This window comes from Procambarus clarkii, unplaced genomic scaffold (genome assembly GCF_040958095.1).
Source record: "Procambarus clarkii isolate CNS0578487 unplaced genomic scaffold, FALCON_Pclarkii_2.0 HiC_scaffold_97, whole genome shotgun sequence".
Classification (NCBI taxonomy): domain Eukaryota; kingdom Metazoa; phylum Arthropoda; class Malacostraca; order Decapoda; family Cambaridae; genus Procambarus; species Procambarus clarkii.
This window is the reverse complement of record NW_027189130.1, coordinates 3,997,371-4,019,204: the sequence shown is the minus strand read 5'-3', so window position 1 is coordinate 4,019,204 and position 21,834 is coordinate 3,997,371. Positions and strand designations below refer to the sequence as shown.

At 48.3% G+C, this 21,834-nt stretch overlaps 1 protein-coding gene across 1 annotated transcript; it reads right to left on the bottom strand.

Moving 5' to 3' along the window:
* Window positions 1-20,240: 20,240 nt before the first annotated feature.
* Window positions 20,241-21,431, bottom strand: LOC123752469 (zinc finger protein 595-like). The gene has a single exon (XM_045734518.2). The coding sequence runs from the start codon at window positions 21,429-21,431 to the stop codon at window positions 20,241-20,243; it is 1,191 nt and encodes a 396-aa protein (XP_045590474.2).
* Window positions 21,432-21,834: the final 403 nt, after the last annotated feature.

Below are 21,834 nucleotides of genomic sequence, written 5' to 3'. Positions count from 1 at the left end.
TGTATGGTGGTGGAGGTCTGTATGTGTGGTGGTGGAGGTCTGTATGTGTGGTGGTGGTGGTCTGTATGTGTGGTGGTGGAGGTCTGTATGTGTGGTGGGGGTGGTCTGTATGTGTGGTGGTGGAGGTCTGTATGTGTGGTGATGGTGGTCTGTATGTGTGGTGGTGGGTCTGTATGTGTGGTGGTGGTGGTCTGTATGTGTGGTGGTGGTGGTCTGTATGTGTGGTGGTGGTCTGTATGTGTTGTGGTGGGTCTGTATGTGTGGTGGTGGTGGTCTGTATGTGTGGTGGTGGTGGTCTGTATGTGTGGTGGTCTGTATGTGTGGTGGTGGAGGTCTGTATGTGTGGTGGTGGAGGTCTGTATGTGTGGTGGTGGAGGTCTGTATGTGTGGTGGTGGAGGTCTGTATGTGTGGTGGTCTGTATGTGTGGTGGTGGTGGTCTGTATGTGTGGTGGTGGTGGGTCTGTATGTGTGGTGGTGGTCTGTATGTGTGGTGGTGGTCTGTATGTGTGGTGGTGGGTCTGTATGTGTGGTGGTGGTGGTCTGTATGTGTGGTGGTGGTGGTCTGTATGTGTGGTGGTGAGTCTGTATGTGTGGTGGTGGTGATCTGTATGTGTGGTGGTGGTGGTCTGTATGTGTGGTGGTGGTGGTCGTATGTGTGGTGGTGGTCTGTATGTGTGGTGGTGGTGGTCTGTATGTGTGGTGGAGGGTCTGTATGTGTGGTGGTGGTGGTCTGTATGTGTGGTGGTGGTGGTCTGTATGTGTGGTGGTGGAGTTCTGTATGTGTGGTGGTGGAGGTCTGTATGTGTGGTGGTGGGTCTGTATGTGTGGTGGTGGTGGTCTGTATGTGTGGTGGTGGTGGTGGTTCTGTATGTGTGGTAGTGGTGGTGGGTCTGTATGTGTGGTGGTGGTGGTCTGTATGTGTGGTGGTGGAGGCCTGTATGTGTAGTGGTGGTGGGTCTGTATGTGTGGTGGTGGAGGCCTGTATGTGTGGTAGTGGTGGTCTGTATGTGTGGTGGTGAAGGCCAGTATGTGTGGTGGTGGTGGGTCTGTATGTTTGGTGGTGGAGGCCTGTATGTGTGGTGGTGGTGGGTCTGTATGTGTGGTGGTGGAGGTCTGTATGTGTGGTGGTGGCGGTCTGTATGTGTGGTGGTGGAGGTCTGTATGTGTGGTGGTGGAGGTCTGTATGTGTGGTGGTGGAGGCCTGTATGTGTGGTGGTGGTTGGCTGTATGTTTGGTGGTGGAGGTCTGTATGTGTGGTGGTGGAGGTCTGTATGTGTGGTGGTGGGTCTGTATGTGTGGTGGTGGAGGCCTGTATGTGTGGTGGTGGTGGGTCTGTATGTGTGGTGGTGGAGGCCTGTATGTGTGGTGGTGGTGGGTCTGTATGTGTGGTGGTGGAGGTCTGTATGTGTGGTGGAGGCGGTCTGTATGTGTGGTGGTGGAGGTCTGTATGTGTGGTGGTGGTGGGTCTGTATGTGTGGTGGTGGAGGTCTGTATGGGTGGTGGTGGAGGTCTGTATGTGTGGTGGTGGAGGTCTGTGTGTGTGGTAGTTTTGGTCTGTATGTGTGGTGGTGGAGGTCTGTATGTGTGGTAGTGGTGGTCTGTATGTGTGGTACTTTTGGTCTGTATGTGTGGTGGTGGAGGCCTGTATGTGTGGTAGTGGTGGTCTGTATGTGTGGTGGTGGAGGCCAGTATGTGTGGTGGTGGTGGGTCTGTATGTGTGGTGGTGGAGGCCTGTATGTGTGGTGGTGGTGGGTCTGTATGTGTGGTGGTGGAGGTCTGTATGTGTGGTGGTGGCGGTCTGTATGTGTGGTGGTGGAGGTCTGTATGTGTGGTGGTGGAGGTCTGTATGTGTGGTGGTGGAGGCCTGTATGTGTGGTGGTGGTTGGCTGTATGTTTGGTGGTGGAGGTCTGTATGTGTGGTGGTGGAGGTCTGTATGTGTGGTGGTGGGTCTGTATGTGTGGTGGTGGAGGCCTGTATGTGTGGTGGTGGGTCTGAATGTGTGGTGGTGGAGGCCTGTATGTGTGGTGGTGGTGGGTCTGTATGTGTGGTGGTGGAGGTCTGTATGTGTGGTGGTGGCGGTCTGTATGTGTGGTGGTGGAGGCCTGTATGTGTGGTGGTGGAGGTCTGTATGTGTGGTGGTGGAGGACTGTATGTGTGGTGGTGGAGGCCTGTATGTGTGGTGGTGGGGGCCTGTATGTGTGGTGGTGGAGGTCTGTATGTGTGGTAGTGGTTGGCTGTATGTTTGGTGGTGGAGGTCTGTATGTGTGGTGGTGGAGGTCTGTATGTGTGGTGGTGGGTCTGTATGTGTGGTGGTGGAGGCCTGTATGTGTGGTAGTGGAGGCCTGTATGTGTGGTAGTGGAGGTCTGTATGTGTGGTGGTGGTGGTCTGTATGTGTGGTGGTGGAGGTCTGTATGTGTGGTGGTGGTGGTTCTGTATGTGTGGTGGTGCAGGCCTGTATGTGTGGTAGAGGAGGTCTGTATGTGTGGTGGTGGTGGGTCTGTATGGGTGGTGGTGGAGGTCTGTATGTGTGGTGGTGGAGGTCTGTATGTGTGGTGGTGGAGGCCTGTATGTGTGGTGGTGGTGGGTCTGTATGTGTTTGGTGGTGGGTCTGTATGTGTGGTGGTCTGTATGTGTGGTGGTCTGTATGTGTGGTGGTGGGTCTGTATGTGTGGTGCTCTGTATGTGTGGTGGTGGGTCTGTATGTGTGGTGGTGGTGGGTCTGTATGTGTTGTGGTGGTGGGTCTGTATGTGTGGTGGTGGTGGTCTGTATGTGTGGTAGTGGTGGGTCTGTATGTGTGGTGGTGGAGGTCTGTATGTGTGGTGGTGGAGGTCTGCATGTGTGGTGGTGGTGGTCTGTATGTGTTGTGGTGGAGGGTCTGTATGTGTGGTGGTGGAGGTCTGTATGTGTGGTGGTGGAGGTCTGTATGTGTGGTGGTGGTGGTCTGTATGTGTGGTGGTGGAGGTCTGTATGTGTGGTGGGGGTGGTCTGTATGTGTGGTGGTGGAGGTCTGTATGTGTGGTGATGGTGGTCTGTATGTGTGGTGGTGGGTCTGTATGTGTGGTGGTGGTGGTCTGTATGTGTGGTGGTGGTGGTCTGTATGTGTGGTGGTGGTCTGTATGTGTTGTGGTGGGTCTGTATGTGTGGTGGTGGTGGTCTGTATGTGTGGTGGTGGTGGTCTGTATGTGTGGTGGTGGTGGTCTGTATGTGTGGTGGTGGAGGTCTGTATGTGTGGTGGTGGAGGTCTGTATGTGTGGTGGTGGTGGTCTGTATGTGTGGTGGTGGTGGGTCTGTATGTGTGGTGGTGGTCTGTATGTGTGGTGGTGGTCTGTATGTGTGGTGGTGGGTCTGTATGTGTGGTGGTGGTGGTCTGTATGTGTGGTGGTGGTGGTCTGTATGTGTGGTGGTGGTGGTCTGTATGTGTGGTGGTGAGTCTGTATGTGTGGTGGTGGTGATCTGTATGTGTGGTGGTGGTGGTCTGTATGTGTGGTGGTGGTGGTCGGTATGTGTGGTGGTGGTCTGTATGTGTGGGTGGTGGTGGTCTGTATGTGTGGTGGAGGGTCTGTATGTGTGGTGGTGGTGGTCTGTATGTGTGGTGGTGGTGGTCTGTATGTGTGGTGGTGGAGTTCTGTATGTGTGGTGGTGGAGGTCTGTATGTGTGGTGGTGGGTCTGTATGTGTGGTGGTGGTGGTCTGTATGTGTGGTGGTGGTGGTGGTTCTGTATGTGTGGTAGTGGTGGTGGGTCTGTATGTGTGGTGGTGGTGGTCTGTATGTGTGGTGGTGGAGGCCTGTATGTGTAGTGGTGGTGGGTCTGTATGTGTGGTGGTGGAGGCCTGTATGTGTGGTAGTGGTGGTCTGTATGTGTGGTGGTGGAGGCCAGTATGTGTGGTGGTGGTGGGTCTGTATGTGTGGTGGTGGAGGCCTGTATGTGTGGTGGTGGTGGGTCTGTATGTGTGGTGGTGGAGGTCTGTATGTGTGGTGGTGGCGGTCTGTATGTGTGGTGGTGGAGGTCTGTATGTGTGGTGGTGGAGGTCTGTATGTGTGGTGGTGGAGGCCTGTATGTGTGGTGGTGGTTGGCTGTATGTTTGGTGGTGGAGGTCTGTATGTGTGGTGGTGGAGGTCTGTATGTGTGGTGGTGGGTCTGTATGTGTGGTGGTGGAGGCCTGTATGTGTGGTGGTGGTGGGTCTGTATGTGTGGTGGTGGAGGCCTGTATGTGTGGTGGTGGTGGGTCTGTATGTGTGGTGGTGGAGGTCTGTATGTGTGGTGGTGGCGGTCTGTATGTGTGGTGGTGGAGGTCTGTATGTGTGGTGGTGGTGGGTCTGTATATGTGGTGGTGGAGGTCTGTATGGGTGGTGGTGGAGGTCTGTATGTGTGGTGGTGGAGGTCTGTGTGTGTGGTAGTTTTGGTCTGTATGTGTGGTGGTGGAGGTCTGTATGTGTGGTAGTGGTGGTCTGTATGTGTGGTACTTTTGGTCTGTATGTGTGGTGGTGGAGGCCTGTATGTGTGGTAGTGGTGGTCTGTATGTGTGGTGGTGGAGGCCAGTATGTGTGGTGGTGGTGGGTCTGTATGTGTGGTGGTGGAGGCCTGTATGTGTGGTGGTGGTGGGTCTGTATGTGTGGTGGTGGAGGTCTGTATGTGTGGTGGTGGCGGTCTGTATGTGTGGTGGTGGAGGTCTGTATGTGTGGTGGTGGAGGTCTGTATGTGTGGTGGTGGAGGCCTGTATGTGTGGTGGTGGTTGGCTGTATATTTGGTGGTGGAGGTCTGTATGTGTGGTGGTGGAGGTCTGTATGTGTGGTGGTGGGTCTGTATGTGTGGTGGTGGAGGCCTGTATGTGTGGTGGTGGTGGGTCTGTATGTGTGGTGGTGGAGGCCTGTATGTGTGGTGGTGGTGGGTCTGTATGTGTAGTGGTGGAGGTCTGTATGTGTGGTGGTGGCGGTCTGTATGTGTGGTGGTGGAGGCCTGTATGTGTGGTGGTGGAGGTCTGTATGTGTGGTGGTGGAGGACTGTATGTGTGGTGGTGGAGGCCTGTATGTGTGGTGGTGGAGGCCTGTATGTGTGGTGGTGGAGGTCTGTATGTGTGGTAGTGGTTGGCTGTATGTTTGGTGGTGGAGGTCTGTATGTGTGGTGGTGGAGGTCTGTATGTGTGGTGGTGGGTCTGTATGTGTGGTGGTGGAGGCCTGTATGTGTGGTAGTGGAGGCCTGTATGTGTGGTAGTGGAGGTCTGTATGTGTGGTGGTGGTGGTCTGTATGTGTGGTGGTGGAGGTCTGTATGTGTGGTGGTGGTGGTTCTGTATGTGTGGTGGTGCAGGCCTGTATGTGTGGTATTGGAGGTCTGTATGTGTGGTGGTGGTGGGTCTGTATGGGTGGTGGTGGAGGTCTGTATGTGTGGTGGTGGAGGTCTGTATGTGTGGTGGTGGAGGCCTGTATGTGTGGTGGTGGAGGCCTGTATGTGTGGTGGTGGAGGCCTGTATGTGTGGTGGTGGAGGTCTCTATGTGTGGTGGTGGAGGCCTGTATGTGTGGTGGTGGAGGCCTGTATGTGTGGTGGTGGTGGTCTGTATGTGTGGTGGTGGAGGTCTGTATGTGTGGTGGTGGAGGTCTGTATGTGTGGTGGTGGAGGTCTGTATGTGTGGTGGTGATGGGTCTGTATGTGTGGTGGTGGTGGGTCTGTATGTGTGGTGGTGGAGGTCTGTATGTGTGGTGGTGGAGGTCTGTATGTGTGGTGGTGGTGGGTCTGTATGTGTGGTGGTGCAGGCCTGTATGTGTGGTAGTGGAGGTCTGTATGTGTGGTGGTGGTGGGTCTGTATGTGTGGTAGTGGTGGTCTGTATGTGTGGTGGTGGAGGTCTGTATGTGTGGTGGTGGAGGTCTGTATGTGTGGTGGTGGAGGTCTGTATGTGTGGTGGTGGAGGTCTGTATGTGTGGTGGTGATGGGTCTGTATGTGTGGTGGTGGTGGGTCTGTATGTGTGGTGGTGGAGGTCTGTATGTGTGGTGGTGGTGGGTCTGTATGTGTGGTGGTGGTGGGTCTGTATGTGTGGTGGTGGAGGTCTGTATGTGTGGTGGTGGAGGTCTGTATGTGTGGTGGTGGTGGGTCTGTATGTGTGGTGGTGGAGGCCTGTATGTGTGGTAGTGAAGTTCTGTATGTGTGGTGGTGGTGGGTCTGTATGTGTGGTGGTGGTGGGTCTGTATGTGTGGTGGTGGTGGGTCTGTATATGTGGTGGTGGTGGGTCTGTATGTGTGGTGGTGGTGGGTCTGTATGTGTGGTGGTGGAGGCCTGTATGTGTGGTAGTGGAGTTCTGTATGTGTGGTGGTGGTGGGTCTGTATGGGTGGTGGTGGAGGTCTGTATTTGTGGTGGTGGAGGTCTGTATGTGTGGTGGTGGTGGGTCTGTATGTGTGGTGGTGGTGGGTCTGTATGTTTGGTGGTGGAGGTCTGTATGTGTGGTGGTGGAGGTCTGTATGTGTGGTGGTGGAGGTCTGTATGTGTGGTGGTGGAAGTCTGTATGTGTGGTGGTGGAGGTCTGTATGTGTGGTGGTGGAGGCCTGTATGTGTGGTGGTGGAGGCCTGTATGTGTGGTGGTGGAGGCCTGTATGTGTGGTGGTGGAGGCCTGTATGCGTGGTGGTGGAGGTCTGTATCTGTGGTGGTGGAGGTCTGTATGTGTGGTGGTGGTGGGTCTGTATGTGTGGTTGTGGAGGTCTGTATGTGTGGTGGTGGAGGTCTGTATGTGTGGTGGTGGAGGTCTGTATGTGTGATGGTGGAGGTCTGTATGTGTGGTGGTGGTGGCCTGTATGTGTGGTGGTCGAGGCCTGTATGTGTGGTGGTGGAGGCCTGTATGTGTGGTGGTGGAGGCCTGTATGTGTGGTGGTGGAGGTCTGTATGTGTGGTGGTGGTGGGCCTGTATGTGTGGTGGTGGTGGTCTGTATGTGTGGTGGTGGAGGTCTGTATGTGTGGTGGCGGTCTGTATGTGTGGTGGTGGAGGCCTGTATGTGTGGTGTGGTCTGTATGTGTGGTGGTGGAGGTCTGTATGTGTGGTGGTGGAGGCCTGTATGTGTGGTGGTGGAGGCCTGTATGTGTGGTGGTGGTGGAGGTCTGTATGTGTGGTGGTGGAGGTCTGTATGTGTGGTGGTGGTCTGTATGTGAGGGGTGGAGGTCTGTATGAGTGGTGGTGGTGGGTCTGTATGGGTGGTGGTGGAGGTCTGTATGTGTGGTGGTGGAGGTCTGTATGTGTGGTGGTGGTGGGTCTGTATGTGTGGTGGTGGAGGTCTGTATGTGTGGTGGTGGTGGGTCTGTATGGGTGGTGGTGGAGGTCTGTATGTGTGGTGGTGGAGGTCTGTATGTGTGGTGGTGGAGGTCTGTATGTGTTGTGGTGGTGGGTCTGTATGTGTGCTGGTGGTGGTCTGTATGTGTGGTGGTGGAGGTCTGTATGTGTGGTGGTGGAGGTCTGTATGTGTGGTGGTGGGTCTGTATGTGTGGTGGTGGAGGTCTGTATGTGTGGTGGTGGAGGTCTGTATGTGTGGTGGTGGTGGAGGTCTGTATGTGTGGTGGTGGTGGAGGTCTGTATGTGTGGTGGTGGAGGTCTGTATGTGTGGTGGTGGTGGGTCTGTATGTGTGGTGGTGGAGGTCTGTATGGGTGGTGGTGGAGGTCTGTATGTGTGGTGGTGGAGGTCTGTGTGTGTGGTAGTTTTGGTCTGTATGTGTGGTGGTGGAGGCCTGTATGTGTGGTAGTGGTGGTCTGTATGTGTGGTGGTGGAGGCCAGTATGTGTGGTGGTGGTGGGTCTGTATGTGTGGTGGTGGAGGCCTGTATGTGTGGTGGTGGTGGGTCTGTATGTGTGGTGGTGGAGGTCTGTATGTGTGGTGGTGGCGGTCTGTATGTGTGGTGGTGGAGGTCTGTATGTGTGGTGGTGGAGGCCTGTATGTGTGGTGGTGGTTGGCTGTATGTTTGGTGGTGGAGGTCTGTATGTGTGGTGGTGGAGGTCTGTATGTGTGGTGGTGGGTCTGTATGTGTGGTGGTGGAGGCCTGTATGTGTGGTGGTGGTGGGTCTGTATGTGTGGTGGTGGAGGTCTGTATGTGTGGTGGTGGAGGTCTGTATGTGTGGTGGTGGCGGTCTGTATGTGTAGTGGTGGAGGCCTGTATGTGTGGTGGTGGAGGTCTGTATGTGTGGTGGTGGAGGACTGTATGTGTGGTGGTGGAGGCCTGTATGTGTGGTGGTGGAGGCCTGTATGTGTGGTGGTGGAGGTCTGTATGTGTGGTGGTGGTGGGCCTGTATGTGTGGTGGTGGTGGTCTGTATGTGTGGTGGTGGAGGTCTGTATGTGTGGTGGTGGCGGTCTGTATGTGTGGTGGTGGAGGCCTGTATGTGTGGTGTGGTCTGTATGTGTGGTGGTGGAGGTCTGTATGTGTGGTGGTGGAGGCCTGTATGTGTGGTGGTGGAGGCCTGTATGTGTGGTGGTGGTGGAGGTCTGTATGTGTGGTGGTGGAGGTCTGTATGTGTGGTGGTGGTCTGTATGTGAGGGGTGGAGGTCTGTATGAGTGGTGGTGGTGGGTCTGTATGGGTGGTGGTGGAGGTCTGTATGTGTGGTGGTGGAGGTCTGTATGTGTGGTGGTGGTGGGTCTGTATGTGTGGTGGTGGAGGTCTGTATGTGTGGTGGTGGTGGGTCTGTATGGGTGGTGGTGGAGGTCTGTATGTGTGGTGGTGGAGGTCTGTATGTGTGGTGGTGGAGGTCTGTATGTGTTGTGGTGGTGGGTCTGTATGTGTGCTGGTGGTGGTCTGTATGTGTGGTGGTGGAGGTCTGTATGTGTGGTGGTGGAGGTCTGTATGTGTGGTGGTGGGTCTGTATGTGTGGTGGTGGAGGTCTGTATGTGTGGTGGTGGAGGTCTGTATGTGTGGTGGTGGTGGAGGTCTGTATGTGTGGTGGTGGTGGAGGTCTGTATGTGTGGTGGTGGAGGTCTGTATGTGTGGTGGTGGTGGGTCTGTATGTGTGGTGGTGGAGGTCTGTATGGGTGGTGGTGGAGGTCTGTATGTGTGGTGGTGGAGGTCTGTGTGTGTGGTAGTTTTGGTCTGTATGTGTGGTGGTGGAGGCCTGTATGTGTGGTAGTGGTGGTCTGTATGTGTGGTGGTGGAGGCCAGTATGTGTGGTGGTGGTGGGTCTGTATGTGTGGTGGTGGAGGCCTGTATGTGTGGTGGTGGTGGGTCTGTATGTGTGGTGGTGGAGGTCTGTATGTGTGGTGGTGGCGGTCTGTATGTGTGGTGGTGGAGGTCTGTATGTGTGGTGGTGGAGGCCTGTATGTGTGGTGGTGGTTGGCTGTATGTTTGGTGGTGGAGGTCTGTATGTGTGGTGGTGGAGGTCTGTATGTGTGGTGGTGGGTCTGTATGTGTGGTGGTGGAGGCCTGTATGTGTGGTGGTGGTGGGTCTGTATGTGTGGTGGTGGAGGTCTGTATGTGTGGTGGTGGAGGTCTGTATGTGTGGTGGTGGCGGTCTGTATGTGTAGTGGTGGAGGCCTGTATGTGTGGTGGTGGAGGTCTGTATGTGTGGTGGTGGAGGACTGTATGTGTGGTGGTGGAGGCCTGTATGTGTGGTGGTGGAGGCCTGTATGTGTGGTGGTGGAGGTCTGTATGTGTGGTAGTGGTTGGCTGTATGTTTGGTGGTGGAGGTCTGTATGTGTGGTAGTGGTTGGCTGTATGTTTGGTGGTGGAGGTCTGTATGTGTGGTGGTGGAGGTCTGTATGTGTGGTGGTGGGTCTGTATGTGTGGTGGTGGAGGCCTGTATGTGTGGTAGTGGAGGTCTGTATGTGTGGTGGTGGTGGTCTGTATGTGTGGTGGTGGAGGTCTGTATGTGTGGTGGTGGTGGTTCTGTATGTGTGGTGGTGCAGGCCTGTATGTGTGGTAGTGGAGGTCTGTATGTGTGGTGGTGGTGGGTCTGTATGGGTGGTGGTGGAGGTCTGTATGTGTGGTGGTGGAGGTCTGTATGTGTGGTGGTGGAGGCCTGTATGTGTGGTGGTGGAGGCCTGTATGTGTGGTGGTGGAGGCCTGTATGTGTGGTGGTGGAGGCCTGTATGTGTGGTGGTGGAGGCCTGTATGTGTGGTGGTGGAGGCCTGTATGTGTGGTAGTGGAGGCCTGTATGTGTGGTGGTGGAGGCCTGTATGTGTGGTGGTGGAGGCCTGTATGTGTGGTGGTGGAGGCCTGTATGTGTGGTGGTGGAGGCCTGTATGTGTGGTGGTGGAGGGCTGTATGTGTGGTGGTGGAGGCCTGTATGTGTGGTGGTGGAGGCCTGTATGTGTGGTGGTGGAGGCCTGTATGTGTGGTGGTGGAGGCCTGTATGTTTGGTGGTGGAGGTCTGTATGTTTGGTGGTGGAGGTCTGTATGTGTGGTGGTGGAGGTCTGTATGTGTGGTGGTGGAGGCCTGTATGTGTGGTGGTGGAGGTCTGTATGTGTGGTCGTGGACAGTGTTCCGCATTTGGCAAAGGTCGTGTTCCTGGACCTTTGACCTTATTGACCTGTTCCCGCAACTGCTACCTACAGGATTAATTAATTAAACCATTTTTAAAAAGATTAAAAACACCAGTTTTCCTTAGCAGGTCAGTGGACCCATGTGGCATTATGATAAAGAAGAACGAGCCATACTTCACCTGAAAGTGTAACTCGGCGAGACATCACTAAGGAGTGGCATGTTAGCATCTTGTGAAAGGTGACATGCACTCTTTAAGAAAACGGGCAAGAGGTAAAAGTTTGGCATATCGTTGGAAAAAGAAATGAGAGAGCTGTCAAAGATGCCACTGGAGACAGAACTCAGGCGGCGGTCGCTACTGGAAATATTGGACTTCTTCAACGAGAAATGTTGGGAGGCAGCCGGCCAATTTGTCCCTCTCTGGAGAGAAGAGAGTAGAAGGCATAAGACCTTACACCCTTAACCATGGGTGTAAGGAAACAAGGAGCATGAGCACTTAGACATAGAAAAATAGAAAATAAAAAAAAAGTATTTATCTTGCCTAAAACGTTGTGCGTAATTGGTTCCACAAATCAACAACCCTGTTACCGAACCAGTATTTACCCAGGTTTTTCCTAAATCTAAACTAATCCAATTTATACCCATTGTTTAAATGGGTTTAAGAAATATCTTAAATAATAATAAGTGTTAGTAAATAAGAACTCCAGCATGGGATACGATGTTTTTATATACACCTTACCTGAGGGCCACTAATACTAGTGATCTCGACGAGGACAGGAAGCCGGCGGCTTGTCAAAGGTTCCCCCCCCCATTTTCCCTTATCTTTTCTAGCTGTATTTTAAAACACCAAATTTTTAGCGTTTACGGTTTCAGCGGGTAGGCGGTTCCGCGGGTTTACAACCCCATGGGTGAAAAAACATCTGCTGTTCTCAGTCCTACAATGTTGCTTGTTGAGCTGGAACCCGTTGTTCCTCGTTCATGTTACAGCTGATCTTTTGAAGAAAATGTCCGGATCAACATCCTCCAGATTGTTTAGTATGTTAATATATAATATATATGTAATAATATATAATAGAGGTGGTTGTAATAGTGGTGGTGGTGATGGTGGAACACCTTCCACAGATGTTCGACGACGCAATCTTTGCCTTCTTCGCCGTGGAGATGATCAAGATGGTGGCGATGGGGTGGTCTGGGAAAGGGGCCCATGAGAATGAGGAGGGGAAATCTTCCCCTCCTCATTCATCACCCGCTCATCATTATTACTCATCATTATTATCTCTCAATTATTAGTGACGATTATTATCTCTCAATTATTAGTGACGATTATTATCTCTCAATTATTAGTGACTTTACACATATTATATAATATGTTTAAAGTCATATTATGTAATATTGTTAAGTGTGTGCAGAGCGTTATAATATGTGGGAATGTGTGTGTGTGGAAAACATTTTGTAATGAACTTCGCCATTCATAGTCCCTTACCCAGAGTAATATCTTGATCTAAATTTAACCCTTAACTCTTCACCTTCCAAGAGAATGTAAATTAAGCTTCTTCAATCTCTTCACAAGGAAGATTTTTTATTTGTGGGGTTAGCACTATCTGGTGACTTTACGACCAAAAGTGAACTGTATAATCAAACAAGATATTGCTGAATAATAATACAAGGAGTGTTATTGCTAACGCTTCTAGAAATAAATCTGTCCTATTTATTTCATGCAAGTGATATATTGTAACTCAAACTTTATTTGTCAGCATTAAACTATATCTGCCAATCTTTTGAGAACACCATCTACATCTGCCAATCTTTTGAGAACACCATCTACATCTGCCAATCTTTTGAGAACACCATCTACATCTGCCAAGGTACCAAACTGAGTGGATGTGCTCACATTTGGCTGTGCTACTGCAAGTCTGATTAATTGATCTAGACGATCCTGAATTATATTTTCATAATTGCTGTTTCAGCTCTGATATCCTGAAGTTTCCTTCGGGTTAAATCAGCATTAGCCATCTCTGTTAGATAAATCTCTGCATGGCAATTGATTTTATCAAATTTATCAACTGCAGCATTGACCCTGTTATTCAAGATGATTAAATCAAGAGATACCTGATTAGCTAACTCTTGACATCTGTCAAGCTGTTGAGTTAAGTAATTATGTAGACACTTTAGTGTCCTTGACACTAAACTTTTTTCTTTGACTTTTCCAAGATATTATATTTTTTGATTACAGGAATCATTGAAGGAATGATTGTCAGGAATAATTTATTCCTGTCTAATTAGGTAATGATTCCAAAGATCATCCTTCCTTTCCTCCCTGGAATCTGGATATAGCAGGAGCTGAAAGTCAAGTGTATTGTCACTTGTCAAGTGTAAAGTTGTGTCATTACAAGTTGTCACTTGACAAGTGAATAAAGAATTGTCAAGTGTAAAAATTTGGTTTTCATCCGATTGCACCATATCAGTAAACTTTGTAATTAACTATTTAAAAATAGTAAATGGCACTATTTTTTGCAAAATTATTACAAGATATATTACCCTAGTAGGGGGTTGATAAAATCCTGTAGAAATGCCTAATGATTTGACCTGTAGGTCAAATCAGTAGGGTTTACTACAGTTAATATAGGTAATATTGTAATGAAATATTCTTACTGTGTTAAAAACACTTTTAAAGAGTGTTGACCAGACCACACACTAGAAATTGAAGGGACGACGACGTTTCGGTCCGTCCTGGACCATTCTCAAGTCGATTGTCTTTTAAAGAGTATCTTTAAAGATAGATATTTTCACATATATATATATATATATATATATATATATATATATATATATATATATATATATATATATATATATATATATATATTGTGACGGTAACGCGTTGGTGTTCGGCTGTTTAAGGCTAGGGGTATGGCCTCGTCACATAGTTATAAAAAAAAATAGAAAAACTGGAACTTCGTCTGTGGTAAGGTAAGGAGAAGACACACAAAACACAAGTAAACTTTAACAATGAAATTTTAATTACGTTAAATAAATCAAAACATGAAAATAATGCACAAACAAATATGTATAATAAAATCAATGAATCAAAATAATAAGAATACTTAAATGACACAATGAAAGTTACGTTAAGGCAAAATAATAAGAAGTGCAATATAAAAGTAAAATGGGAGGTGCTGGAATATTGGCTTAAAGCCACCACTCTTCTCAGTACACGCTAGAGTCTAGCTGGGAGGAGTGCTGGCTACGAAAGCACTGAACATTCTGAGGACTGATGTTGGGGCGACCCCAGACATCAGGTAGTATTGGGGGGCGAGTGCAGGTGCAGCCAGACCGGCGACCAATCAGCGGAGCCGTAGCGATCAACGGGTAGTTTGGTGGTTGGAGTTCGAACAGGTGGCTGCTGCATACGTTTCTGCTCACCCTGGCAAGCCTTGCTGGTGGTGTTGTCGTTGTTGGACATTTCTTCCATAGTCTTTTATATAATTGTGAAGACGTAATTTTGGAGGGAAGAGCAGGCTCAATCTCTTGAAGGAGATTATCGTCACAACTCTCCCCCGAAGCCTGCGGTTCTGGAAGAAGTACGTCGTTATGTGGTGGAGTAATGGATGGAGTCGCTTCTACTTCATAAACTCTGGAGAGATCATGGGCTAAGATGTTGTCAGACTCTTGGTATAGCGTGTCTCCAGGTTGAATTTCTGCAGGTAGCAAGCCCATAGTAGAAGACGTTGAGATGAGAAGTGGGCGTGCTGCAGGAGGTGTAGGGTGGTGTGGTCCGTATTGATGGTGGACCGAGCACTTTTCAGGTGTGGAGTGAAGTGCTGAAGCTTCAGGATGAGGAAGAGTAGCTCCTTGCCAATTGTTCCGTCGTTCCTTGTAGCAGTAGTCGCTGACAGGTGTATTCTTCTCGCCTCGTTGCTGCATCACGACACCACCCACGTCGGTACCATTGGCGTCGACATGGAGGATGAAGGGCTTATCTGACGAGGTGAGAGTGGAATTAGAAGAGGGCATAGGAGCACGATTATTATCCTGAAAGCATTTGGGAAGATCATGAAGGATTTTGGAATTAGAAAGCGCCGACTCCTTGTCAGTGCTTTCGGGAGAAGAAGCCGGGATGGTCTCACTGTGGATGTAGGGTTCTGTGAATGTGGAATAATTAGTTAAGACAGTGGGAGGAGTACCATTATATTGCTTCAGGAGGTTGACGTGGCACAGCTGGGTCTTCCGCCGCCTATCTGGAGTCTCTATCACATAATTATTATTATTCCTGCACTCTTTGACGCAGTAGGGTCCTGAAAATCTGTTTTGTAAAGGTGAACCTGGGATAGGGAAATAAGCAAGGACGAAGTCTCCCGGCTTGAATTTTCTTACTTTGCTGGTCTGGTCGTAATGAGTCTTCATTCTCACCTGGGCTTTCAATAGATTATCATGGGCAAAGCGGTGGACTCTCTCTAGAATGTGCTGAAGGTTTTGAAGAAACTGGGGCACATTCTGATGCTCACTGAAGGTGGCATCTCTGAGAGAGTCTTTGAAAGCCTTAAGGGGAGTACGGCACTTACGGCCGTAGAGCATCTCATAAGGAGATACTCCTAGGGACTCATTGGGGAGACTTCTGAAAATACACATTATTAGGTCAATCTGCTTATCCCAATCCTTTGAGGTTTCACTACAAAACTTTTTCAAGAGTGCTTTGATGGTCTGATGACTACGTTCAAGAGAACCCTGTGAAGCAGGATGATAGGGGCTGGACAATACCTGTTTGATGTTGAACTCCTCCAGTGTCCTTTTGAAGAGATCACTGGTGAAGTTGGTGCCACAGTCACTTTGAATCTCCCTGGGAAATCCGTATTGAGTGAAGATCTTCAATAGATGTTTGATAACCGTAGCAGCCGTGATGTTCTTCACTGGAACTGCTATGGGAAATCTGGTGGTAGGACACAGGATGGTTAGGATGTAGGCGTTACCTGAACTGGTCCGAGGTAAAGGACCGACACAGTCTATTATGAGTCTGTGGAAAGGTTCCGCAGGCACCTGTATGGGAATCAGTGGTGCTCTGGGAATGGAGACGTTCGGTTTGCCTGCCATCCGACATGTATGACACTGTTTTACGTACTGTTTGACGTTATTTACCATACCTGGCCAGTAGTAGTCTTGGCGAATCCCATGGTAAGTCTTGTTGAAGCCGTAGTGGGAGAATGCTCCATGGGCCAGGTGTAGAATAGTGGGCCGCAGGCTGGTGGGAATCACAAGTTGTTCGGTGTTGGCCCAATCGTCCTCCTCCTTCAGTTTACTGGGTCTATATCTGCGGTAGAGCAAGTCGTTCTCTAGGAAGAACCCAGGAATACTGTCGGGTTGAGTCTCAGCCTGGAAAAACAATGGTGTTAAAGTAAGATCTTCCCTCTGCAACTTACGGAACTCCAACTTGGTCAGATGCGGGGGTAGTTTCTGAGGGTCTTGAGGGACAGCGGTAGCAGTAGAGTCGGCTGGCTGTGGACGTGCGGCTTGTGCACGGGTGGTCACGAGAACCGGAGGAGAAACATCATCACTCTCTTGAACCTCTGCTGGAACATACTCGAGAATAGGGTTACTTGGCACAGAGTTACACACCTGGGGTTTGTCCATGACGATCAGGTTGGTTGGTTGCAGGTCTTCTGCCAAGTCGTTGCCTAGGAGAAGTTGCACTCCAGGCATGGGAAAAGGCTTTTCCCTGACGGCGACTTGGACTTCCCCGTTCACGTAGGGACAATCCAGGTGGACTCTGGCGAGAGGGTATGGAGTAGTAGCAGTGAGGTCAGTGATGAAGACCGTTTCCCCGGTGTAGACTATGTTGGGCACAGCCGACTTCAAGATGATCGATTGTAGAGCCGCTGTGTCCCTCAAGATCTTCAATTTGAAACGTACCTCCGGATTTGAACCGTTGGCAGAGACAGTTCCAGTATACAGGTGGTTACTGAAAAGAGAAAGATCATTAACATCAACACCAACATTCATCACAGGCTTACCGGACTTAGGAGGAGTTGGTTTGGGTCGTTGTTGGTCAGTGGATCCCTTGTATTGAGACTTACCACACTTGTCTATGGTATGTCCATAGAGTCTACAATACTTGCAGTACAGTTGTGAACCAGCTTGATCGGGGCTCACCTTCTCGTAACTGTACCACGACTTCTTACTGGAGGATGGTTCAGGTGTCAGCCGGTGGATGAGGCTGTAAGTGTCAGCCGACTTAGCACACTTCAGGTAGTCGGTTTCTTCTTTATCTGCTAAGTAGAGGCGGACAGGAGGCGGCACACGTCTCAAGAATTCTTCAACAAGCATCAGGTTGACGAGTTCTGTAAAAGTAGAGACATGTGCTGCTTCCAGCCATTTCATGAAATACCTCCGTTTCGTGTTAGCAAACTCGAGGAAGGTAGTGGTACTCGCCTTCAGGTGGTCACGGAATTTCCTTCTATAACTTTCGGTAGAGAGGAGGTAGGCGTCCAACACTGCTTGTTTCAGAGTGTAGTAGTCATTCTCAGACGCCAAAGTACTGAGTGTGACTGCAGCTCTACCTGTAAGATGGACTCTGAGAAGTGTGGCCCATTGGTCGACAGGCCAACTGAGTTGATTAGCAAGGGTTTCAAAGGTGGTAAAGAACACATCAACTTCTGCTTCTACAAAGGATGGCATTAACTTACTTGCATGTGATATATTAAAACTGACGGGAAGATTGGCAGTAGCTTGCTGGCGTTGAGCGAGGTGTGAAGTTTCCAACGTGTATTCCCGTTGACGACACTCAAGAGCCAGAGTCGCTTGTTGCTTGTCATGTTCACGTTGCATTTCCAACTCGCGTTGTTTGGTTTCAAGCCGTATGCGTTCCCGCTCCTGGAGTAAGGCAATCTCACGTTCTTGTTCTTCCCTTCGTATGGCAGCTGCTCGTTCTTGTTGTTCGAGGGCTTCCTTTTGCTGCTCACGTTCAATCTTAGCCAGCTCTAGTTTAAGTTTCATCGTTGCCAAGTCAGTTTTATCTGCAATATAGTAAGTTTCATGAGTTTCAGAGTCTATCTTACCTTGCTCTAAATAGTAATCCAGCAACAGGTTGTGTAGGTCATTTTTGTTGGCTTGATAGGGAACTTCTAGTTGATACTCATGTGCAAGAGTTTGTAGTTCAGTCCTCTTGGCACGACTCAAAGTCCCTATTTCACCTGCTGGATTTGCACGGAAAGTTTGGAGACGAAACATGGTGAAATTAGCAAATAAAGGTACACGAATGTTCAATAATGAAATGTCAAAAACAGGACAACGTGGCAACTGGTACCTATCCTGTGTGATCTTTAACAATTAACGTTAAGTGAAAGATATTAAATTAAATCAAGGGCGCAGGAAATCTTGTACCCGGTACTCATGTAAGAGAATAAGGGCAAGAAAATCCTACTAACAAATGAAACAAAGTTTCGAAAACAAATGAAACAGTTAAATGCTTCAAAAGTAAAATTGGTAGTCCAAGGATGTAGGCATACCTTGCCAAGTCTCTATAGGACATAAAGCAAGTTTTTCCTACTGAATTTAATATGATACTTACAGAATTAGCGAACTTTTGTGCTCTGAAAAAATAAGCTAATTCCCTACCGTTGTATGTATCATCATCTCTGACTGACGTGTAGGGGTGCGAGGTGTCAACTGGTGACGAGAACTGCTGCTGAGGTCCCAATTCAGCAACTAAAGTTCGAGCTAGAGGAACTATGGCCCTCTTTGTCCTCCTACAGTCAGATTGCAGAAGATTGGGTACTCTTGACCCGGGGCAGACCACAGTACCAGGGTACCAATATGATGATCTGTCAGAATGAGAAATATTCAAGGGACATAGATGGTAAATACGAGTAATAACATGGAGGGAGAGATGACCAATTAAGAGTATGACTGAGGCCTACAGTCACCACGTAATCCAAAGTTGTCTCACCTTCACTATATGTTACTCTCGTAATGCACAATACACCGCACCTTATAAAAAATGAAATTGAATGAAAAATAGTAAAGCTACGTTAACAAAGTTAAATACGCTTACCATAAATTACCACTTGGCACCAGTACCTGAGTGAAGATCCCGGACAGGCCCCCATATAACTTGTGACGGTAACGCGTTGGTGTTCGGCTGTTTAAGGCTAGGGGTATGGCCTCGTCACATAGTTATAAAAAAAAATAGAAAAACTGGAACTTCGTCTGTGGTAAGGTAAGGAGAAGACACACAAAACACAAGTAAACTTTAACAATGAAATTTTAATTACGTTAAATAAATCAAAACATGAAAATAATGCACAAACAAATATGTATAATAAAATCAATGAATCAAAATAATAAGAATACTTAAATGACACAATGAAAGTTACGTTAAGGCAAAATAATAAGAAGTGCAATATAAAAGTAAAATGGGAGGTGCTGGAATATTGGCTTAAAGCCACCACTCTTCTCAGTACACGCTAGAGTCTAGCTGGGAGGAGTGCTGGCTACGAAAGCACTGAACATTCTGAGGACTGATGTTGGGGCGACCCCAGACATCAGGTAGTATTGGGGGGCGAGTGCAGGTGCAGCCAGACCGGCGACCAATCAGCGGAGCCGTAGCGATCAACGGGTAGTTTGGTGGTTGGAGTTCGAACAGGTGGCTGCTGCATACGTTTCTGCTCACCCTGGCAAGCCTTGCTGGTGGTGTTGTCGTTGTTGGACATTTCTTCCATAGTCTTTTATATAATTGTGAAGACGTAATTTTGGAGGGAAGAGCAGGCTCAATCTCTTGAAGGAGATTATCGTCACAATATATATATGATATATATATGTGAAATAAGATTGTACTGTGCTGTGGTTTGTACTGAGTACTGTGGTTTTTGACAGAACTGTTACTAGTATGTTATGAATGCTTACTAGGAAATGGATATGATTGGCCACAGTAAACAATTTGTTCACTTAGATATATAGATATTGGCTGTTAGCTAGGTTAAGCTAGATTATGTATTAATTATTCCAATGCAAATGAAGAAGTTTCTTATGTATACTGGAATAATATGGATGATCTAGTTTGAAAAGTATAAAATCACTAGAAGGTGAAGGGACGACGACATTTCGGTCCGTCCTGGACCATTCTCAAGTCGATTGTGACGAACTACTTCAGCCACATTATTGTGACTCATTCTTTTGACCATGTGGTGGTACAGTTGACTAAGGCGCTTCTGGGAACATCCCGTGTGTAGGTTCAAATCCTTATTACGGATTTGTAATAAGATTTGCCATTGTAGATTTGTTCATTATACTGATTAGTTAGTTTAGGATATGATTTCATTACAGGATTAAAATCACAATATTTATTCTTGTAAATATTGTAAATAAAATATTCTTGTAAATAAATAGATATATATTTAAACCATATGTCCTTTTTATTTTTCATTTATTTATATACTAGTGCAAGAAGGTGCATTGGGTTTGTGAGTATATAACATTGATGTTTTTAACATCACTGACACACAACATTTCGGACTGGTCCTTAATCTAACAAATAATTATAAGTTAATAATATGTACCAAATTTGAATAATAATAGGTACATTGTAGGAAAATTTTAAGAATATTAATAGGCAAATTGCAGTAAATTTGAAAGTTTATTAACAGGAACATTGTAGCCTAATTTCGAGATTAGGCTCTCACTATTTATACAATATTTTAAAATTCTCACACACCGAGCACAGTTGTATGCAGCTGAATGTGTTTGTTCATATTTCCAAGCTGAGTGTATCTATACCCACAGTGTGGGCACATGTAAGGTTTGTCATCAAATCATATGAACCACCATGTGGTCCTTCAGAGAGTCCGGTCTGCTGAATAGTTTATCACACACATGACACATGTGAGGTCTCGTACTATTATGTCCCATCATGTTGCCAAGTCGGCAGAATCTTTTCCCGCAGTGCTTGCACGGGAAGGGTTTATCACCACTGTGGGCCATCAGGTGCTGCTGCAAATAATCATTTCGAAGGAACTTTTTCCCACACTCTTCACACACGTGAGATTTAACGCCAGTATGGACGAGCATGTGCCTGTTTAAGCCACTGCGGTCGCTGAAGGTTTTCCCACACTGGTAACATGACGGCCTATCTGCCACCATTTGCTTCTTCAGTAGTGTAGATCTTTCCCCGGACTCTGGACACGCTTCTAACTTCTCACCAGTATGCCCCAGCCTGCCTTGTTCCACAGTCTTAAGAAGTGGAAATTCTTGGCCAGACTTGGGAAATACTTCTGACTTCTCACCAGGATACCGGTCACATAACGTAGGCTTCACACCACTACGTACCGCCCTCCGTTTCTTCGGTAGTGGAGATCCTTCCCCATACTTGGGACTCTCTTCTGACTTCTCACCACTTTGTACAGCCCTCCTTTTCCTCAGTACTGTAGATCCTTCCCCATACTTGGGACTCTCTTCTGACTTCTCACCACTATGGACAGCCCTTCGTCTCCTCAGTACTGTAGATCCTTCCCCATACTTGGGACTCTCTTCTGACTTCTCACCACTATGGACAGCCCTTCGTCTCCTCAGTACTGTAGATCCTTCCCCAAACTTGGGACTCACTTCTAACTTCTCACCAGAGTCTTCCACAGGCTTCAGTAGTGTAAATTCTTGCCCAGACTCCTTGGGACACACTGCTGACGTCTCACCAATGTACCTCAACATACTGGCGCCTTGTTCCTCAGTCTCCTCATGCAGAGGATAAGTCGTGACAGAGGATGAGTCTTCTAACTTCTCACCAGTGTCTTCCACAGGCTTCAGTAGTGTAAATTCTTGCCCAGACTCCTTGGGATACACTGCTGACGTCTCACCAATGTACCGCAACATTCTGGCGCCTTGTTCCTCAGTCTCCTCATGCAGAGGATGAGTCGTGACAGACACATCACTCTCTTTCGAAAGATTGTCAAGTTGAGTGAATATGTCAATAACGTCTTCGTAATCTTTATAAGAGGTTCTCATAATTGTGTTCACAACAACGACTAAATATTTATCTATAATGTGGAGTGGTGTCTAGTGTTCGAACAGTAACTAGAACATGCAACTTTCTCCCAGAAGTAAATTATAAGGCCGAATAATCTTCAAGAGAACAGCGAATGGTGCAGATTGGTTAATGAATGATTTCCGATTGATTGATTGATTGATTAAGATTAAGCCACCCAAGAGGTGGCACGGGCATGAATAGCCCGTAAGTGGTACAATTTTTTTTTTTCCCCAGTGTTCTGAGGTTGCATTTAACCATCAAGCTGTTATCGTGGGGGAGGATACTGCTTCACAGTCTTTATGAGGGTGTCCAGCTGCTGGACACCTTTGTTGACCAGGAGAGTGGCTGTGTTGATGGCTTCAGGGTGGCCACTGCATGATT